The sequence below is a fragment of the Capricornis sumatraensis genome, chromosome 5 (assembly GCF_032405125.1).
Source record: "Capricornis sumatraensis isolate serow.1 chromosome 5, serow.2, whole genome shotgun sequence".
NCBI classification, from domain to species: Eukaryota; Metazoa; Chordata; class Mammalia; order Artiodactyla; family Bovidae; genus Capricornis; species Capricornis sumatraensis.
Genome location: NC_091073.1, coordinates 109,815,271 through 109,836,691, shown reverse-complemented (window position 1 = coordinate 109,836,691; position 21,421 = coordinate 109,815,271). Strand labels below are relative to the sequence as shown.

The 21,421-nt window shown below is 38.9% G+C and overlaps 1 protein-coding gene across 1 annotated transcript in view; it reads right to left on the bottom strand.

The window, feature by feature from the left end:
- Positions 1-2,617: 2,617 nt before the first annotated feature.
- The window catches only part of LOC138079742 (probable maltase-glucoamylase 2), a 99,965-nt gene continuing 81,161 nt past the window's right edge, over positions 2,618-21,421 (bottom strand). The window contains exons 46-49 of the mRNA XM_068972430.1: positions 15,545-15,594; positions 10,883-11,056; positions 10,258-10,537; positions 2,618-8,106 (exon numbers count right to left, since the gene is read on the bottom strand). Of these exons, the coding sequence (XP_068828531.1) occupies positions 2,618-8,106; positions 10,258-10,537; positions 10,883-11,056; positions 15,545-15,594 (5,993 nt within the window). The remainder of the gene's footprint in view (positions 8,107-10,257; positions 10,538-10,882; positions 11,057-15,544; positions 15,595-21,421) is intronic.

Below are 21,421 nucleotides of genomic sequence, written 5' to 3'. Positions count from 1 at the left end.
CATAGTGTTTTACAGAATGAAAATGCATTTCCAATGTTGACTCAACCTCGTAGATGAGGAAGCTGAGACAAGTAATAGACAATGGTGTCCACTGGAAGCAGTTGTCCCTGCACCAATCTGTACAGGTGGTTCTTCCAGAACTGGTCCAGTGAAGGCAACCATGTGTTTTAGATGTAAGCATAGGTGTCATCTTAAGACTATGATGACTAAGGCGTCATCAAAGCTTAAGACTTAGAAGCAGCAAGCTAATGCTTTCTGTCACCCCTTGCCTCTCCCAGTTTTCTGAACCTGGTTCCAGGACCACATCTTGTGCACGGACTGGAGTTTCAATTCTCGAGTTTCTTCAAATGTCTGAAGTAAGACCAGATTGTCTTTCTTTTCTGTTTTTGTTGCTGCTTATGCGATCATGATTTTTTATTTTATTAAAAACTGTATTTTTTATTGGAGTCTAGTTGATTAACAGTCGTATGTTAATTTTCAATATACTGCAAAGTGATTCAATTATACATATGCATGTATCTATTCTTTTGAAAATTCTTTTCCCATTCAGGTTGTTAAAGAATATTGAGCAGAGTTCCCTTTGCTGCACAGTAGGACTTGTTGGTTATCTGTTCTCAATATAGCTCTGCATTTGTTGTTTTGGGCTATTGTTCTTTTTTCAGGGAGCACTTACCTTTTCAAAATTCCATACTTATCATTACAATCCATGTATATGCACAGAGGGATTGAAGTTCAGTAACTCGAGAACTATGGTTGTTTGAACAAATTCCTCTTCAGTGTTTCAAGTCCCAAAGGCTTCAGAAAAAAAGTGAAGCCTTTGACCAATGAATCTGCCCCAGGGTGGCAGCCTGGCCACAGGGTCCATGTGCCATGGGACACAGAGCTCTTTGTCCAGGATCAGGTTTTGTGGTGCCAACAAGAGAAATGCCTTGGAGCTCCCTCAATAAACATACACGTGAGGGAGGCTGGGAGCAAGTCTGTTGATATAGTTTAGAATGATGAGTTTTGCTTTGTTTTGTTTGCACACTATATTTGCCCAGGACCTGACAGTGAAACTAGGACGTTGTTGTCCTAGGGAAGTGATTCTCAAACTTTTGGTCTCAGGACCACTTTACTTTCAAATTTAGTGAAGACCCTGTGTTTTGTTTGGGTGGATTATATCTCCAAACATTTGCTGCATTAAGAAAAATGGAGTCATTTGTAAAATGTTTTGTGAAATATTTATTTCTTCATTCATTAAAAATAACAATATATCAAATACATGTTGACATAAATAATATATTTTGAATGAAAGGCCACTATATTTTTCAAAGCAAAAACAGTTAGTGAGAAGAATGACATTGTTGTATCATTTGTAAATCTATTTAATGTCTGGCTTAATGGAAGACAGCTGGATTCTTGTATCAGTTTCCGTATTCATCTATTGGGACACCACAGAGCATGGTCTCTGGAAAGTGACACTGTATATCAATGAGAGGATGAGTGAAAATGGCAAAAACACCAGAGTATTTATATGAAAAGAGGCTTGACCTTGTAGACCCCAGAAAGAGTTCTGGGGTCTCCCCTGGTTTCCCAAACTACATTTTCAAAATACTGTCCTAGGGTTAAGCCTTCAGTAGCACCTAAATGGCAATATTTGGTTATGACCATGAGCCTATTCACAGGGGTGATCTTAGGAAATAATAGATCAGTAATAAATGGTGATTGTGGGTATGAAAGTCCAAGAACATGCTGAAAGTCTTAACACACTGAAGGAGAGTCTAGATAGTAAAACAAGGAGGGAAAAGCTGGTAAGTAGAAGACAAAGCAAACAAAACTATGCACTCTGATCCCAGGGTAGAGATTGTCTCCCCTGTGTCATATCTTTACATACTCATCTCTGTCTGGGTGATTTCTGGTCTGTGGAAGAGTTAGCACTTCGTAAGTTAATTCAGTCATTAGAGGGAGCAGCAACAATCTAGTATTATCTCATAAATAAGTACTAATAGCAGCAGTACTTGGAGAAGAAAGAGTACTCATCAGGAACAATATTACCATTGCTGGCAGCCCCCATACATACAGAAAAAAAGTAGTCACAGGAGAAGGAGTATTAGTGCAAATGGCATGAGTTTATGAAGGGTAAGTAGTCACTGTAGAAAAAGCATTACTAGTACTATTGTCCCCAGACATTGTAGGGGAAGGATAATTTGTAATCAGAGCATCATTACCAAGGCTAGAAGTTGGAGAAGGGGTTACTGTAAGAGGAGAGGTTACTGTAGCAAAAGTAGTGTTCTTATCATAAATACTTTCAGAGAAACTAGTCAGAATAGAAAACTATTGCTAGTAGTATCAGCAGCAATATCTGTAGGAATACAGTGGTAGTGGGTGAGTATTATTAGTGCTAGTAGCAATAGTATTTGTTGAAGAATGAGTAGTGGTAATAAGAACAGTAGTACCAGTGCTAGTATCAGTAGTACTTGTTGGGAAAGAAGTAGCTGTGATAGGAAATGTAGCACTAGTTCTAGCAGTAGTAGTATTTGTAGGGAAAGGCACAATAGAATTAGGAACATTCATATCAATAACTTCAATAGCACTTGCTGGGAAAGGCATGATTGTGACAAGAAGAATACCATTAGTGCTAGACACGAGTAGTGTTTGTAGGGGAAGATATAGTAGTATTAGAGACAGTAGTACTAGTTGAAACTTCAGTACTACTTGTTGGGAAAGGCATGGTTGTGACTGGAAGAGGAACATTAGTGCTATCAGCAGTAGTATTTATTGGGGAAGATATAGTGATACCAGGGACAGTAGTACTAGTTGAAACTTCAGTAGCACTTGTTGTGTATGGTGTATCCGTGATAGGAAGAGTGATATCAGTGCTATCAGTAGTTGTATCTACAGGAGAAGAGAGAGTGGCATTAGGGACAGTAGTACTAGTTGTAACTTCAGTAGCACTTGTTGGGTAAGGCATGGTTGTGACTGGAAGAGGAACATTAGTACTATCAGTAGTAATATTTATTGGGGAAGACATAGTGGTATTAGGGACAGTAGTACTAGTTGTAACGTCTGTGGCACTTGTTGGGTAAGGCAAGGCTGTGACCGGAAGAGTGATATCAGTGCTATCAGTTGTAGTATACTTAGGGGAAGCTATAGTAGTATTAGGGACAGTAGTGCTAGTTGAAACTTCAGTAGCACTTGTTGGGTAAGGCATGGTTGTGACTGGAAGAGGAACATTAGTGCTATCAATAGTAGTATTTATAGGGGAAGATATAGTGGTATTATTAGAGGCAGTAGTACTAGCTGAAACTTGAGTAGCACTTGTTGTGTACAGAGTGTCTCTAATAGGAAGAGTACTATCAGTGCTATCCATAGAAGTATTTATAAGGGAAGATATAGTGGCATTAGGGAAAGTAGTACTAGTTGAAACTTGAGTAGCATTTGTTGTATATGGCATGTCTGTGATAGGAAGAGTAATAGCAGTGCTATCAGTAGTAGTATTAATTGGGGAAGAAATAGTGGTATTAGGGACAGTTGTACTAGTTGAAACGTCAGTAGTATTTGTTGTGTAAGAAGGCATGGCTGTGACAGGAAGAGTGATATCAGTGCTATCAGTTGTAGTATACTTAGGGGAAGATATAGTAATATTAGGGACAGTAGTGCTAGTTGAAACCTCAGTAGCACTTGTTGGGTAAGGCATGGTTGTGACTGGAAGAGGAACATTAGTGCTATCATCAGTGGTAGCATTCATAGGGGAAGATATAGTGGTATTAAGGACAGTAGTACTAGTTGAAACTTCAGTAGTACTTGTTGGGAAAGGCATGGTTGTGACTGGAAGAGGAACATTAGTGCTATCATCAGTGGTAGCATTCATAGGGGAAGATATAGTCGTATTAAGGACAGTAGTACTAGTTGAAACTTCAGTAGTACTTGTTGGGAAAGGCATGGTTGTGACTGGAAAAGGATCATTAGTGCTATCGGTGGTAGCATTCATAGGGGAAGATATAGTGGTATTAAGGACAGTAGTACTAGTTGAAACTTCAGTCGCACTTGTTGGGTAAGGAATGGTTGTGACTAGCAGAGTAATATTAGTGCTATCGGCAGTAGTATTTATTGGGGAAGATATAGTGATATTAAGGACAGTAGTACTAGTTGAAACTTCAGTAGCACTTATTGTGTATGGCGTGTCTGTGATAGGAAGAGTGATATCCTTGCCATCAGTAGTTGTATCTACAGGGGAAGAGAGAGTGGCATTAGGGACAGTAGTAATAGTTGAAACTTCAGTCGCACTTGTTGGATAAGGCACAGTTGTGACTGGAAGAGGAACATTACTGTTATCAGTAGTAATATTTATTGGGGAAGAAATAGTGGTATTAGGGACAGTAGTACTAGTTGAAACATCAGTAGTACTTGTTGGGTAAGGCATGGCTGTGACCGGAAGAGTGATATCAGTGCTATCAGTAGTAGTATTTATAGGGAAAGATACAGTGGTGTTAGGGACAGAAGTGCTAGTTGAAACTTCAGCAGTACTTGTTGGGTAAGGCATGGTTGTGACTGGAAGAGGAACATTAGTGCTATCAGTAGTATTATTTGTTGGGGAAGAAATAGTGGTATTAGGGACAGTAGTACTAGTTGAAATATCAGTAGTACTTGTTGGGTAAGGCATGGCTGTGACCGGAAGAGTGATATCAGTGCTATCAGTAGTAGTATTTATAGGGGAAGATACAGTGGTGTTAGGGACAGAAGTGCTAGTTGAAACTTCAGTAGTACTTGTTGGGAAAGGCATGGTTGTGACTGGAAGAGGAACATTAGTACTATCAGTGGTAGTATTTATTGGGGAAGATATAGTGGTATTAAGGACTGGAGTACTAGTTGAAACTTCAATAGTACTTGTTGTGTAAGAAGGCATGGCTGTGACAGGAAGAGTGATATGAGTACTATCAGTAGTAGTAGTATTTACAGGGGAAGAGAGAGTGGTATTAGGGACAGTAGTACTAGTTGAAACTTCAGTAGCACTTGTTGGGTAAGGCATGGTTGTGACTGGAAAAGGAACATTAGTGCTATAGGTGGTAGCATTCATAGGGGAAGATATAGTGGTATTAAGGACAGTAGCACTAGTTGAAACTTCAGTAGTACTTGTTGGGTAATGCATGGTTGTGACTGGAAGAGGAACATTAGTACTATCAGTGGTAGTATTTATTGGGGAAGAAATAGTGGTATTAGGGACAGCAGTACTAGTTGAAACTTCAGTAGTACTTGTTGTGTAAGAAGGCATGACTGTGACAGGAAGAGTGATATGAGTACTATCAGTAGTAGTAGTATTTATAGGGGAAGAGAGAGTGGTATTAGGGACCGTAGTACTAGTAGAAACTTCAGTAGCACTTGTTGGGAAAGGCATGGTTGTGACTGGAAAAGGATCATCACTGCTATCGGTGGTAGCATTCATAGGGGAAGATATAGTGGTATTAAGGACAGTAGTACTAGTTGAAACTTCAGTCGCACTTGTTGGGTAAGGAATGGTTGTGACTAGCAGAGTAATATTAGTGCTATCAGCAGTAGTATTTATTGGGGAAGATATAGTGATATTAAGGACAGTAGTACTAGTTGAAACTTCAGTAGCACTTGTTGTGTATGGTGTGTCTGTGATAGGAAGAGTGATATCCTTGCCATCAGTAGTTGTATCTACAGGGGAAGAGAGAGTGGCATTAGGGACAGTAGTAATAGTTGAAACATCAGTAGTACTTGTTGGGTAAGGCATGGTTGTGACTGGAAGAGGAACATTAGTGCTATCAGTAGTAATATTTGTTGGGGAAGAAATAGTGGTATTAGGGACAGAACTACTAGTTGAAACATCGGTAGTACTTGTTGGGTAAGGCATGGCTGTGACCGGAAGAGTGATATCAGTGCTATCAGTAGTAGTATTTATACGGAAAGATACAGTGGTGTTAGGGACAGAAGTGCTAGTTGAAACTTCAGCAGTACTTGTTGGGTAAGGCATGGTTGTGACTGGAAGAGGAACATTAGTGCTATCAGTAGTAATATTTGTTGGGGAAGAAATAGTGGTATTAGGGACAGAACTACTAGTTGAAACATCGGTAGTACTTGTTGGGTAAGGCATGGCTGTGACCGGAAGAGTGATATCAGTGCTATCAGTAGTAGTATTTATAGGGGAAGATACAGTGGTGTTAGGGACAGAAGTGCTAGTTGAAACTTCAGCAGTACTTGTTGGGTAAGGCATGGTTGTGACTGGAAGAGGAACATTAGTGCTATCAGTAGTAATATTTGTTGGGGAAGAAATAGTGGTATTAGGGACAGTTGTACTAGTTGAAACGTCAGTAGTATTTGTTGTGTAAGGCATGGCTGTGACCGGAAGAGTGATATCAGTGCTATCAGTAGTAGTATTTATAGGGGAAGATACAGTGGTGTTAGGGACAGAAGTGCTAGTTGAAACTTCAGCAGTACTTGTTGGGTAAGGCATGGTTGTGACTGGAAGAGGAACATTAGTGCTATCAGTAGTATTATTTGTTGGGGAAGAAATAGTGGTATTAGGGACAGTACTACTAGTTGAAACATCGGTAGTACTTGTTGGGTAAGGCATGGCTGTGACCGGAAGAGTGATATCAGTGCTATCAGTAGTAGTATTTATAGGGGAAGATACAGTGGTGTTAGGGACAGAAGTGCTAGTTGAAACTTCAGCAGTACTTGTTGGGTAAGGCATGGTTGTGACTGGAAGAGGAACATTAGTGCTATCAGTAGTAATATTTATTGGGGAAGAAATAGTGGTATTAGGGACAGTTGTACTAGTTGAAACGTCAGTAGTATTTGTTGTGTAAGGCATGGCTGTGACCGGAAGAGTGATATCAGTGCTATCAGTAGTAGTATTTATAGGGGAAGATACAGTGCTGTTAGGGACAGAAGTGCTAGTTGAAACTTCAGCAGTACTTGTTGGGTAAGGCATGGTTGTGACTGGAAGAGGAACATTAGTGCTATCAGTAGTAATATTTGTTGGGGAAGAAATAGTGGTATTAGGGACAGAACTACTAGTTGAAACATCGGTAGTACTTGTTGGGTAAGGCATGGCTGTGACCGGAAGAGTGATATCAGTGCTATCAGTAGTAGTATTTATAGGGGAAGATACAGTGGTGTTAGGGACAGAAGTGCTAGTTGAAACTTCAGCAGTACTTGTTGGGTAAGGCATGGTTGTGACTGGAAGAGGAACATTAGTGCTATCAGTAGTAATATTTATTGGGGAAGAAATAGTGGTATTAGGGACAGTTGTACTAGTTGAAACGTCAGTAGTATTTGTTGTGTAAGGCATGGCTGTGACCGGAAGAGTGATATCAGTGCTATCAGTAGTAGTATTTATAGGGGAAGATACAGTGCTGTTAGGGACAGAAGTGCTAGTTGAAACTTCAGCAGTACTTGTTGGGTAAGGCATGGTTGTGACTGGAAGAGGAACATTAGTGCTATCAGTAGTAATATTTGTTGGGGAAGAAATAGTGGTATTAGGGACAGTAGTACTAGTTGAAACATCAGTAGTACTTGTTGGGTAAGGCATGGCTGTGACCGGAAGAGTGATATCAGTGCTATCAGTAGTAGTATTTATAGGGGAAGATACAGTGGTGTTAGGGACAGAAGTGCTAGTTGAAACTTCAGCAGTACTTGTTGGGTAAGGCATGGTTGTGACTGGAAGAGGAACATTAGTGCTATCAGTAGTATTATTTGTTGGGGAAGAAATAGTGGTATTAGGGACAGTACTACTAGTTGAAACATCGGTAGTACTTGTTGGGTAAGGCATGGCTGTGACCGGAAGAGTGATATCAGTGCTATCAGTAGTAGTATTTATAGGGAAAGATACAGTGGTGTTAGGGACAGAAGTGCTAGTTGAAACTTCAGCAGTACTTGTTGGGTAAGGCATGGTTGTGACTGGAAGAGGAACATTAGTGCTATCAGTAGAAATATTTATTGGGGAAGAAATAGTGGTATTAGGGACAGTTGTACTAGTTGAAACGTCAGTAGTATTTGTTGTGTAAGGCATGGCTGTGACCGGAAGAGTGATATCAGTGCTATCAGTAGTAGTATTTATAGGGGAAGATACAGTGGTGTTAGGGACAGAAGTGCTAGTTGAAACTTCAGCAGTACTTGTTGGGTAAGGCATGGTTGTGACTGGAAGAGGAACATTAGTGCTATCAGTAGTAATATTTGTTGGGGAAGAAATAGTGGTATTAGGGACAGAACTACTAGTTGAAACGTCAGTAGTACTTGTTGGGTAAGGCATGGCTGTGACCGGAAGAGTGATATCAGTGCTATCAGTAGTAGTATTTATAGGGGAAGATACAGTGGTGTTAGGGACAGAAGTGCTAGTTGAAACTTCAGCAGTACTTGTTGGGTAAGGCATGGTTGTGACTGGAAGAGGAACATTAGTGCTATCAGTAGTATTATTTGTTGGGGAAGAAATAGTGGTATTAGGGACAGTACTACTAGTTGAAACATCGGTAGTACTTGTTGGGTAAGGCATGGCTGTGACCGGAAGAGTGATATCAGTGCTATCAGTAGTAGTATTTATAGGGGAAGATACAGTGGTGTTAGGGACAGAAGTGCTAGTTGAAACTTCAGCAGTACTTGTTGGGTAAGGCATGGTTGTGACTGGAAGAGGAACATTAGTGCTATCAGTAGTAATATTTATTTGGGAAGAAATAGTGGCATTAGTGACAGAAGTACTAATTGAAACTTGAGTAGCACTTGTGTATGGCATGTCTGTGATAGGAAGAGTAATATCAGTGCTATCAGTAGTAGTAGTAATAGGGAAAGAGATAGTAGCATTAGGGATGGTAGTACTAGTTAAAACTTCAGTAGCATTTGTTGGGTAAGGCATTGTTGTGACAGTAAAAGTAACATTAGTGCTATCAGTAGTAGTATTTATAGGGGAAGGTATAGTGGCATTAGGGACAGAAGTACTAGTTGAACGTTCAGTAGCACTTGTTGAGTAAGGCATGATTGTGACAGGAAGAGTAACAATAGTGCTATCAGTAGTAGTATTAATAGGGAAATATATAGTGGTATTAGGGACAGTAGTACTAGTTGAAACTTGAGTAGCACTTGTTGTGTATGGCGTGTCCGTGATAGGAAGAGTAATGTCAGTGCTATCCAGAGTAGTATTTACAGGGGATGAGAGAGTGGCATTAGGGACAGTAGTACTAGTTGAAACCTCAGTAGCACTTGTTGGGTAAGGCATGGTTGTGACTGGAAGAGGAATATTAGTGCTATCAGTAGTAATATTTATTGGGGAAGAAATAGTGGTATTATTAGAGGCAGTAGTACTAGCTGAAACTTGAGTAGCACTTGTTTTGTATGACATGTCCGTGATAGGAAGAGTAATATCAGTGCTATCAGTAGTAGTATTTATAGGGGAAGGTATAGTGGCATTAGGGACAGTAGTACTAGCTGAAACTTGAGTAGCACTTGTTGTGTATGGGATGTCTGTGATAGGAAGAGTAATATCAGTGCTATCACTAGTAGTATTAATAGGAAAATATATAGTGGTATTAGGGACAGTAGTACTAGTTGAAATGTCAGTAGTACTTGTTGAGTAAGGCATGTCTGTGATAGGAAGAGTGATATCAGTGCTGTCAGTAGTAGTATTTATAGGGGAAGATACAGTGGTGTTAGGGACAGAAGTGCTAGTTGAAACTTCAGTAGCATTTGTTGGGTAAGGCATGGTTGTGGCAGTAAAAGTAACATTAGTGCTATCAGTAGTAGTATTTATAGGGGAAGGTATAGTGGCATTAGGGACAGAAGTACTAGTTGAAAATTCAGTAGCACTTGTTGAGTAAGGCATGTCTGTGATAGGAAGAGTAATATCAGTGCTATCAGTAGTAGTATTAATAGGGAAATATATAGTGGTATTAGGGACAGTAGTACTAGTTGAAACTTGAGTAGCACTTGTTGTGTATGGCGTGTCTGTGATAGGAAGAGTAATGTCAGTGCTATCCAGAGTAGTATTTACAGGGGACGAGAGAGTGGCATTAGGGACAGTAGTACTAGTTGAAACCTCAGTAGCACTTGTTGGGTAAGGCATGGTTGTGATGGGAAGAGTAACATTAGTGCTATCAGTAGTAGTATTAATAGGGAAATGTATAGTGGCATTAGGGACGGTAGTACTAGTTGAAACCTCGGTAGCACTTGTTGGGTAAGGCGTGGCTGTGACGGGAAGCATGACACTAGTGCTCTCAGCAGCAGTGTTTGTAGGGAGAGATGCACTGGTATTGGCAACAGTAGCACCAGCTGAAACTTCAATAGCGCTTGTTGGGAAAGAAGTGGTTGTCATAGGAAGAGTAGCACTAGTGCTGTCAGCGGTACTAGTACTCGTGCTGCTTGAAGCAGAAGAACTGGTGGTAACAGAAGTAGCAGCAGTAGTAGAAGCTGTGGAAGGATGTGAAGAGCTCATTGGGAAGGTACTCATCATAGCTGTAGTAGAAACTATAGGACCACCGTGAATCCAAGTAACCTCAGTTAACTTTTCCAGGCTGATAATCTTGTCAGTCAATTGAATATTTAGTGTCTGCCAGAAAAGAAGAGATGAAGTTGGTATTTTAAAATTTGTTAAATATCACATTTAAGTTAAACCTCACATTACAGTATAACAACTGTGCAATGCAACTTATTAAGACCAATCTAACACACAGCACAATCTCTTTGGGAAACATATGGAGAGGATTCCATCAGATCATTGATCATTGATCCCTGGACTATCCTGAGAGGATCACTAATGTGCACTGTACAATATGAGTCAACATTTGCAAATATGTATAACCTTTCAAGTATAAGTAAATACAACAATAGTGCTAATAACTTTACAGAAAAATAAAATTAATGTATGATATGATAGCATTCCTTTAAGACATACCTGATTGTAAGGGTCACTCTTGAAATTCATCACCATGAATTGTTGATTGTCATAGGAGACAGTCACTTGTGTTATATCAGTAGAGTTTATGCCCCAGATACTAATATATCCAACTTTCAGTGAATTAGTGTCACTCAAATAATTATTATGTATCATTTGGATTTGCAGTATACTCTGCAAAGAATGTATAAAGAGGAAAAGATACATAATACATCTGTTAATAGACTAAATTCTATATTACAATGTTAACAAAAATGCTGGTTTTATTCTTAAATTTTTCATGAAGACATACTTCCTGAGTACTTAAGACAATAAATTTGAGGTGCTCAAAACAGGTTTGTGTGTCAACATTATGACTACATTTAACTACATTATTACTAATTCTTACAATGATTTTGAAAAGAAAAAATCTTTATGTCTGTTTCTCAGATGAGAAAACTGAGGCTCTGGGAGAGAAAATGAGAAGGTCAAGGTTGTACAGCTTAAAGGCATTTATATGGTTGGAATCATGATGAACTTATGTGCGTAGCACTGTATGACTTAGCACAGTATAAATAAATGATTATGGCAACTTGTCCCTAGGCTAAGGATCAGTCATTCAATTCAATCACTCGCTCGTGTCCGACTTTTTGCGACCCCATAGACTGCAGCATGCCAGGCTTTCCTGTCCATCACCAACTCCCAGAGCTTGTTAAAACTCATGTCCTTTGAGTCGGTGATGCCATCCAACCATCTCATCCTCTGTCATCCCCTTCTCCTCCTGCCTTCAATCTTTCCCAGCAGAGTTTCCCAGAGTTGGCTCTTGGCATCAGGTGGCCAAAGTATTGGAGCTTCAGTTTGAGCATCAGTCCTTTCAATGAATATTCAGGACTGATTTCCTTTAGGATGGACTGGTTTGATCTTCTTGTGGTCCAAGGGACTCCCAAGAGTCTTTTCCAACACCACTATTCAAAAGCATCAGTTCTTTGGTGCTCAGCTTTCTTTATAGTCCAATTCTCACATCCATACATGACTCCTGGAAAAACCATAGCTCTGACTAGATGGACTTTTGTTGGCAAAGTAATGTCTCTGCTTTTTAGTATGTTGTCTAGGTTTGTTATAGCTTTTCTTCCAAGGAGAAAGCATCTTTTAATTTTGTGGCTGCAGTCATCATCTGCATTGATTTTGGAGCCCAAAAATATAAAGTCTGTCACTGTTTCCATCGTTTCCCCATCTGTTTGCCATGAAGTGATGGGACCGGATGGCATGATCTTAGTTTTCTGAATGTTGAGTTTTAAGCCAGCTGTTTCCCTCTCCTCTTTCATTTTCATCAAGAGGCTCTTTAGTTCTTCTCTTTCTGCCATAAGGGTGGTGTCATCTGCATATCTGAGGTTATTGATATTTCCCCCAGCAATATTGATTCCAATTTGAGCTTCATCCAGCCTGGCATTTAGTATGATGTACTTTGCACATAAGTTAATTAAGCAGGGTGACAATATACAGCCTTGACATACTCCTTTCCCAATTTGGAACCAGTCTGTTGTTCCATGCCCAGTTCTAACTGTTGCTTCTGACCTGCATACAGATTTCTCAAGAGGCAGGTCAGGTGGTCTGGTATTCCCAAGTCTTAAAGAATTTTCCCATAGTTTGTTATGATCCACACAGTCAAAGGCTTTAGCATAGACTAAGGATAGTTTGCAACAAATCTAAATTATCAACTATTTTAAGTATCAACACATGGGTTACCATAATGTGAATGAAGTCACGAGATGTTAGAAGATTAAGGCCTAAATGAAAATCATCATGAATATTTGTTATGGGTGTTAAAAGAAAATAAAAAGAATCACCATGGGAATAGGGTTGCAAGAAAGGATTTAGGAACGACGTGGAATGTGAGAAGTCCTGGGAAGACGGATAGAGCTGATGAAGACAAAATGAACAGGAAAGGGAATGGGGTGGAGGGAGGCAGAGACACCTGGCAAAGGCCCTGAGTTCACGGGCTCCTGAGTTCATGCTGGCACTGAGCAGGGCAATTACTGGTTAAGTACCTAAGATGATGACTTGATGCAGTCAATTAAGGAAACAGCTACAGTAGAGTGAAACTATAAACTCCTAGACTCTGATAGCAACAGTAGAAAGAAAATGATGTTCAGTTGGCATTATGGAGAATTAACCGGACTTTTGTGACTGATTGAGCAATAAGAATCAAGAGAAAATTAAGAAAAAGGAATATAACATGAAGTAAATGGATGTTTTGGAGCTAACTCTTATGATTTGGGAGAGCTTATTTTCAAATTGTCTGGGATTTCGCAAGCCAGTCGATAGCCTGAAATTGAGTAATGTGATGGGAGATTTCACACACAGAAATTAACAAATGCTACAAATCAGCCACCAACTCCCATAACCTCATACCAGCCAGAACACCACTGATAAAAATTACTCCCAGGGGAAGCTCTCTTTCATGTCAAAGCACTGATCCTTAGGAAAAACTCCATCAAACATCACGTAGAAATAAGAATCCATTTATCACTACCTTGGAATAACAGAAGAATGGAATTTTAGCATTAGAAGATATGAACATTTATGAGAAACCAAATATATTATAATCAAGAAACAGGAGAACTATCTTCCCTAGCTTGAATAACTATTTAGCAGTAGGAAGAGAACTAAAATCCAGGACTTCTAGATGAACAGCTTCATTAAAAAGCAATATTTTCAGAGGAAAATGATATAATCTTCAATTCTTTTCTTAAACTAAGAACAGAGAAGTTACATCCCTAATTAGTATACAAAGTCTTGCATTTTGTTTCAGAAAGGCAAACGCAGGATGTCAACATCATGACCCAATAATAATGTCTATGAAGATAATTTGATACATGTGTTTAAAAAAATACATAGTGTGATGCAATAACAGTAAGAAAACAGTTTAGCTAAAAGGAGCTAAGAGTTAGGTAATGAACTAAATAAGTATTTATTGTTGCATGCCACTGAGGTTTTGAGTTTTTGGTTTTGGGTTTTATTTTTTTTTTTGCAACAGAAAGTCCACACTGTCTTATAGACTGTAATGCAAACTATATATGTAATTTAACAAGAGAAAAAGGAAAAATTGCTTTGATGATGTTTTCTTTAACCCAATATATCCAAAATATTGGGCTTCCCTGGTGGCTCAGATGGTAAAGAATATGCCTGTAATGAGGGAGACCCAGGTATGATTCCTGGGTCAGGAAGATTCCCTGGAGGAGGGAATGGTTACCCATTCCAGTATTATTGCCTGGGAAATCCCATGGACAGAGGAGCCTGGCAAGCTACAGTCCATGGTGTCACAAAGATTCAGAAGTGACTGAGGGACTAACACACATTCAAAGTATTATTATTTTAACATATGTTTAACATAAAATATTAATGTGATATTTTATAATCTTTTTAAATATTTAAAATTAAGCTAGTCATATTTCAAAAGTTTGATTGCCACATGAGGCTAGTGACTATCATTGCATACCATAGTGCAGCTCTAAGATAATCTCTCAATCCTGGGACCATGTTTTAAGAGAAATCTAGACTAATCTAGTCCAAACAGAATAAGCTAATCTGGAAACCAGGGTAGGCACAAAACAGAGGAAGTATGAAGTTAGCCTGGAGATGTATAATTCCAAGAAGACAGAAGGAATATGTGACAGATACTTTCAAACACTTGAAGCACCGTTATGTAGAAAAAACACAATAGGTTTATGTTATACTATTCCTTAGTTAAATCCACAAGTAAAAATTACAGAGAAGCAGATTATAGGTTTGATAGAGAATGATCCTCCTACTCTAATTAAAACTATATGGATTATCCATGGAATCATTTAACATGCCTAGTAGGTTGATTGTATTATGACCTCCAATGATTTGCCCCTCCCTATCTATACTCTTTTCCATGCAATTGTGCAGTGACCTCCCTCTCTGGATGGGGCATTCTATCCCACCTCTGTTGGGGTTAGCCATATGACTTTGCCTATTGCCAACTTACTACAAATGGAGATTTCAGAAAGCCCTCACTCAGGCTTTTCCACCTCTGTTTTTGCCCTCTTTCATAATCATGGAAATGTCATGCCCAGACCTGCGCATAAGACCATCTTAGATCATCCAAGAGCAGCTGACCTCCAACATGTGACCGCCCCCTCCAGATATATAATCACCGGAGCAAACAGACATTCCCATGACTGATTGCAGATGAATGTGAGCTGGCCAAGATCAGCCAAGCCCAGCTTAGACCATCTAAGCACTGCAAAGTTATAAGCTAAATAAGCATTAATTACTACATGCTGCTGAAGTTATGAGGTTGTTTTTTATGAAGTCATGAGGTTGTTTTTCCACCATTTTTGTGTAACAGATAGCCAATCTAGCATTTATCCTTCAAATTTTTATCAGCCAGAAAGTGTCTCATTTCCTAAAAACATGTCATATATTCAAGGACTCATTTTTTTCCCCAGCATTATATGAATTACAATTTTTTTAAATAGAGTGATGGAATACTGGGCAATTGTCAAAATAAGAACTGTTTCTTCCTTATTTTCATGTCAGTAGATCTGATTTGTAAATGTAAAGGCAGGAAGATGTGGGATATGATACCATTACTGATTACATTCAATCTATAGCTAACTGGGAAAGGATTTATAAAATTCAATAAAACAGTCTTACCTGAGCTGCTGTAAAGTTTACCAAGAAATAGTTTCCATTTTCAAAGGTATCTGCAAGCAAGAAGAAAGAATAAGCAACTACTCATTGTTTCAACAATAGCAGATAATCTTTCATGCAGTCAGAAAATATTTCACTGGGATCACAAGTACTGATCGACAAATCATGACCTCTGTAGAGCAGCAATAAAGGTAGTAGCTGAGGGAACATTTCACCCCTGGTTAGTGTGGGGATGTACCTATGGAAGAGGGTATTTTTGAGGTGAGCATCAGGAGATTGCAAATACAAGAGAATCTGGATTGAACTAATAGACACCATAGGTGAAAAAGCATGGAGGCTACTGATTGCAACAGCAAAGAATCTGCCTGCAGTACAGGAGACCTGGCTTTGATCCCTGGGTAAGGAAGATCCCCTGGGGAAGGGAATGGCTACCCACTCCCCAGAATTCTTGCCTGGAGAATTCTGTGGACAGAGGAGCTTGGCAGGCTACAGTCCATGCAGTCGCAGAGTGGGACACGACTGAGCAACTAACACACAGCAAGCGCATAGCCTTGAGAAGTCACACAGCTGTGACGATAAAGGCTTAGAATTGGGGAGAGTGGTTAGGAATTTGTGCTCTCAAGAGACATTGACATAGATTCAAATTTCCACTTTTGTATTATTGTGAAAACTCTGGGAAGTTACTTAACATTTCATCATTTGTAGACTGGAGATGTTAATAATACCCAGCTCAAGGCAATGAGGTCTACAACATGCCACTTGTGTTGATAAGTGCTCAAAATTTGTTGTTCACAATCATCATCAAAGTCATCATCATCTCTACCTTCCTGGCTCCTCTCTCCCTACCCTTAGCTCATCCTTCCACAGTGTTCCAGATCCTAAGGCCTCTGGCCTCAGCTTGTTACATCTATGTGTTCAACTCGTAGTTCAATCCTATATCCACCACTCTTCAGCTCCTGTGTTTCTTCTGTTTGTCCCTACTGAATCTGGTCCTTTCAAAATCACCAGTGATAAAGTATATTAAATTTCAATATCTCATCGTGATGTTCAAGATTTTTAGCTTCTTTGCCCACACATCTCCTCTTTGAAATACTCCTCAGTTGATATCTGCTTTACTCATTCTCCTTATGTGGCTAAACGCCTGTTTCATAAAAGTCAGTTTCATTTCATGTTTTATTCTTGGCCCTAGTCAACATTTAATCTCTAATTAGTATGCCAACATAGTCTCTCCCTGAACCCAATAATAGTCTTTGTTTTTTATTTTTTTATTTTTTTAATTTAATTTAATTTTTTTTCTTTTTTTCTTTTTTTTTTTTTTACTTTTTATTTTTACTTTATTTTACTTTACAATACTGTTATTGGTTTTGCCATACATTGACATGAATCCACCACGGGTGTACACGCATTCCCAAACATGAACCCCCCTCCCACCTCCCTCCCCATAACATCTCTCTGGGTCATCACTGTGCACCAGCCCCAAGCATGCTGTATCCTGCATCGGACATAGACTGGCAATTCGATTCTTACATGATAGTATACATGTTACAATGCCATTCTCCCAAATCATCCCCCCTTCCCTCTCCCTCTGAGTCCAAAAGTCCGTTATACACATCTGTGTCTTTTTTGCTGTCTTGCATACAGGGTCGTCATTGCCATCTTTCTAAATTCCATATATATGTGTTAGTATACTGTATTGGTGTTTTTCTTTCTGGCTTACTTCACTCTGTATAATCGGCTCCAGTTTCATCCATCTCATCAGAACTGATTCAATTGTATTCTTTTTAACGGCTGAGTAATACTCCATTGTGTATATGTACCACAGCTTTCTTATCCATTCATCTGCTGATGGACATCTAGGTTGTTTCCATGTCTTTGTTTTTTAAATTAACTCCACTCTTGTGGAAATGAATACTTGTAAACCCTTATTTTTAAACTGAGCTTTGGCTAGAAAGTGAACATAACAAAACACCATAGCCTATTTTAGCAGTTTTAATATAAAATTTTTAAAGAATGAGATTCTGTTCATATAAGCTATTTAAGATTAACTTTGACCTAACTATTGAATCTCCTTAAATCTAAGTAAATTTTTAAAAATAATTACAAACAGTTAAGAGAAAAATTAAATTAAATCTATACTTGTATCTTCATATTTTAAATTTTAATTTCTAGGGCTGGTGAAAAAGGGAAAAGTGCTTCTGCATAGACCTTAAACAGTGTAAAAAGTTTAAAACTTGCTGGGAGTACTAATTTTTAACTTTAAGGCTAGAATATATTTGTTGTAGGAACCTAAAGTTTTATTGGAGAAGGACATGGCAACCCACTCCAGTATTCTTGCCTGGAAAATCCCATGGACAGAGGAGCCTGGTGGGCTATAGTCCATAGGCTCACAAACAGAGTCGGACATGACTTAGTGACTAAACAAAAACAAAGTTTTACAGAAAATTGTTTTTTCCCTCCTAGTTTTGAAATATATTGCTCATAGAGAGCTGATTTTACACACTAACTTTGGTGCTATAAACCCAATATGATATTAATCATCTAGTCCTAATCAGCCTTAGCTGTATAAAAGGATTCTTGTTGTTTAGTTGCTATGTCGTGTCCAACTTTTGCAGCCTCATGGATGGTAGCCTGCCAGGCTCTTCTGTCCACAGGATTTTCCAGGGAAGAATTCTGGAGTGGGTTACCATGTCCTTCCCGATCCAGGAATCAAACCCACATCTCCTGCATTGGCAGGAGGATTATTTACCACTGAGCCAGGAGGGAAGCTGGAAAGGATTCCAGATTCCCTTAAAACATTGGTTCTCAACCAGCAGCAATTCTGCTGGTGAAACATGTAGCAGTTATCTAGAGACCCATTGGTTGTTACGTTTTGGAGCTGGAGAGTTTTAGCATCTAGTGGGTAAAGCGTGGGGGTGTATAAACATTGTATAATTGATGGTTCAACCACCACCAATAACAAAGAATTCAGTTCAGTTCAGTTCACTTCAGTCCCTCAGTCATGTCTGACTCTTTGGAACCCCAAGAATTGCAGCACCCCAGGCCTCTCTGTCCATCACCAACTCCTGGAGTTTACCCAAACTCATGTGCATCAAGTCGGTGATGCCATCCAGCCATCTCATCCTCTGTCGTCCCCTTCTCCCCCTACCCCCAATCCCTCCCAGCATCAGAGTCTTTTCCAGTGAGTCAACTCTTCACATGAGGTGGCCAAAGTATTGGAGCTTCAGCCTCAGCATTAGTCCTGCCAATGAACACCCAGGACTGATCTTTAGGATGGACTGATTGGATCTCCTTGCAGTCCAAGGGACTCTCAAGAGTCTTGTCCAACACCACAGTTCAAAAGCATCAATTCTTTGGCGCTCAGCCTTCTTCACAGTCCAACTCTCACATCCATACATGACTACTGGAAAAACCATAGCCTTGACTAGATGGATCTTTGGTGGCAAAGTAATGTCTCTGCTTTTGAATATGCTATCTAGGTTGGTCATAACTTTCCTTCCAAGTAGTAAACGTCTTTTAATTTCATGGCTGCAATCACCATCTGCAGTGATTTTGGAGCCCCCCAAAATAAAGTCTGACACTGTTTCCACTGTTTCCCCATCTATTTGCCATGAAGTGATGGGACCAGATGCCTTATCTTCATTTTCTGAATGTTGAGCTTTAAGCTAACTTTTTCACTCTCCTCTTTCACTTTCATCAAGAGGCTTTTTAGTTCCTCTTCACTTTCTGCCATAAGGGTGATGTCATCTGCATATCTGAGGTTATTGAGATTTCTCCCAGCCATCTTGATTCCAGCTTGTGCTTCTTCCAACCCAGTGTTTCTCATGATATACTCTGCATATAAGTTAAATAAGCAGGGTGACAATATACAGCTTTGATGTACTCCTTTTCCTATTTGGAGCCAGTGTGTTGTTCCATGTCCAGTTCTAACTGTTGCTTCCTGACCTGCATATAGGTTTCTCAAATGTCGATGTTACCAAGGTTGAGAAAACCTGCACAAATAAAGGCACTTTCTTAAAAGAGAAGAGAATTCTTGCTCTCTAATTTCAAAAGTTACTTCAGGGACTCCTCTGGCAGTGCATTGGTTGAGACTTTGCTTTCCAATACAGGGTTTGTGAGTTCAGTCTCTAGTGGGAGAGCTAAGATCCCACATGCCTCAAGGTCAAAAGCCCAAAACACAAAACAAAAGCAATATTGCAACAAATTAAATAAAGACTTTAAAAGTGGTCCATATAAAAAAAAATCTTTAAAAAAAGCTACTTCAAAGCAATTATAATCAAGACAGTGTGTTACTGGCCGGTAATTACTGTTGCTATAATTTTCTGCTCACCAAACAAATTCTTGACTGAAGTTTCATCTTTCACATACACTTCACTTAAGGAAAAAGATGTACTTCCTAATAGATGAGAACATCTTAGCCCATTAATAAACACAGTTCTTAAATTTAAAAACTGACCTTGTGGCATATTATTTTCTTGCAAGGTTCAAGTCCCACTCCCTTAAAAGTTGGCTTGGGTGGCTAGTTCATCTCTTTTCTCTGATTTTTGGGCTTTTTGTTGTTATGCTAGCCACTCTGATTTAAATGTAAAATAACTTAAAAGCTTGTAATGGAAATTTATTATTTATCTTGCATATTAATGATACATTTTATTCAGCAACTATGTTTCGGGAATTCTATCTATACATTAAATCAATTAAATCTGCATAAAATCTACATGGTAAGTAATATCTTGCAGATTTTGAAAATTGAGGAAATACAGGCAGAAAGATATAAAGCTATGCTGCTGCTGCTAAGTCGCGTCCGTCGTGTCTGACTCTGTGCGACCCCATAGACGGAAGCCCACCAGGGTCCTCTGTCCCAGGGATTCTCCAGGCAAGAACACTGGAATGAGTTGCCATTTCCTTCTCTAATGCATGAAAGTGAAAAGTGAAAGTGAAGTCTCTCAGTCGTGTCCAACTCTTAGTGGCCCCATGGACTGTGGCTCCTCTGTCCATGGGATTTCCCAGGCAAGAGAACTTGAGTGGGGTGCCATTGCCTTCTCCGATATAAAGCTATAAAGCTTCCCAATAGATATGCAATTAATAAATGACTGAAATGGTTTTTAAAGCCAGACCTATTGAATTTCAATATATCACATGTCTCTCCATAGAGTTAACTTAAAAAACAAATCCAGAGACTAAATGGAACTTTGAAAACAAAAGTAATCTAATTCCTTTATATCCCTCCATTTTTTGCCAGTTCCACCTATAAATGAGATAAAAGAAAATAATTTGAAAAACATCTCTCTTATATATTGTGTTAAAGTAATATAGGCTTCTAAAGTATTATTCATACATGAATAAGAGTAATTTAAAATGCCACTTGCAACATCATCAAAAACTTAGAAATACTTAGGATAACTTAACAAAATATGTGTAAGACCCATGCACTGAAAATTATAAAATGTTGCTGAAGTAATTAAAGAATACTTTCACTTAATTACTTACCTAATTGAAGATGAGATAGAGAGGAAGATCGATAACCCTAAATTTATCTTTAGTATCAATGCATTTCTGTTAAAGTTCTAATAAGCTTTTTGTTAGGTACTGACAAGTTGATTTAAAATTTTTTATGAAATCCAAAGGAACTACAATAAACAAATCTGAAACTACTTTAGTCAAGGCAATATGATAGTGGCATAAGGATTAAACATTTAGATCAACAGAAAAACTAACCCAAAATAAACTCTCAGCCACATGTAACCTATTGATAGCTAACAGAAAATGTCAGGAAAATAAAACAAGGAAAAAAGATTATACTTTCAAGAAAGTGGTGCTTGATCAGCTGGACAAACATGGGGGAAAATGAACCTGGACTATTACATACATACAAAATATAATACT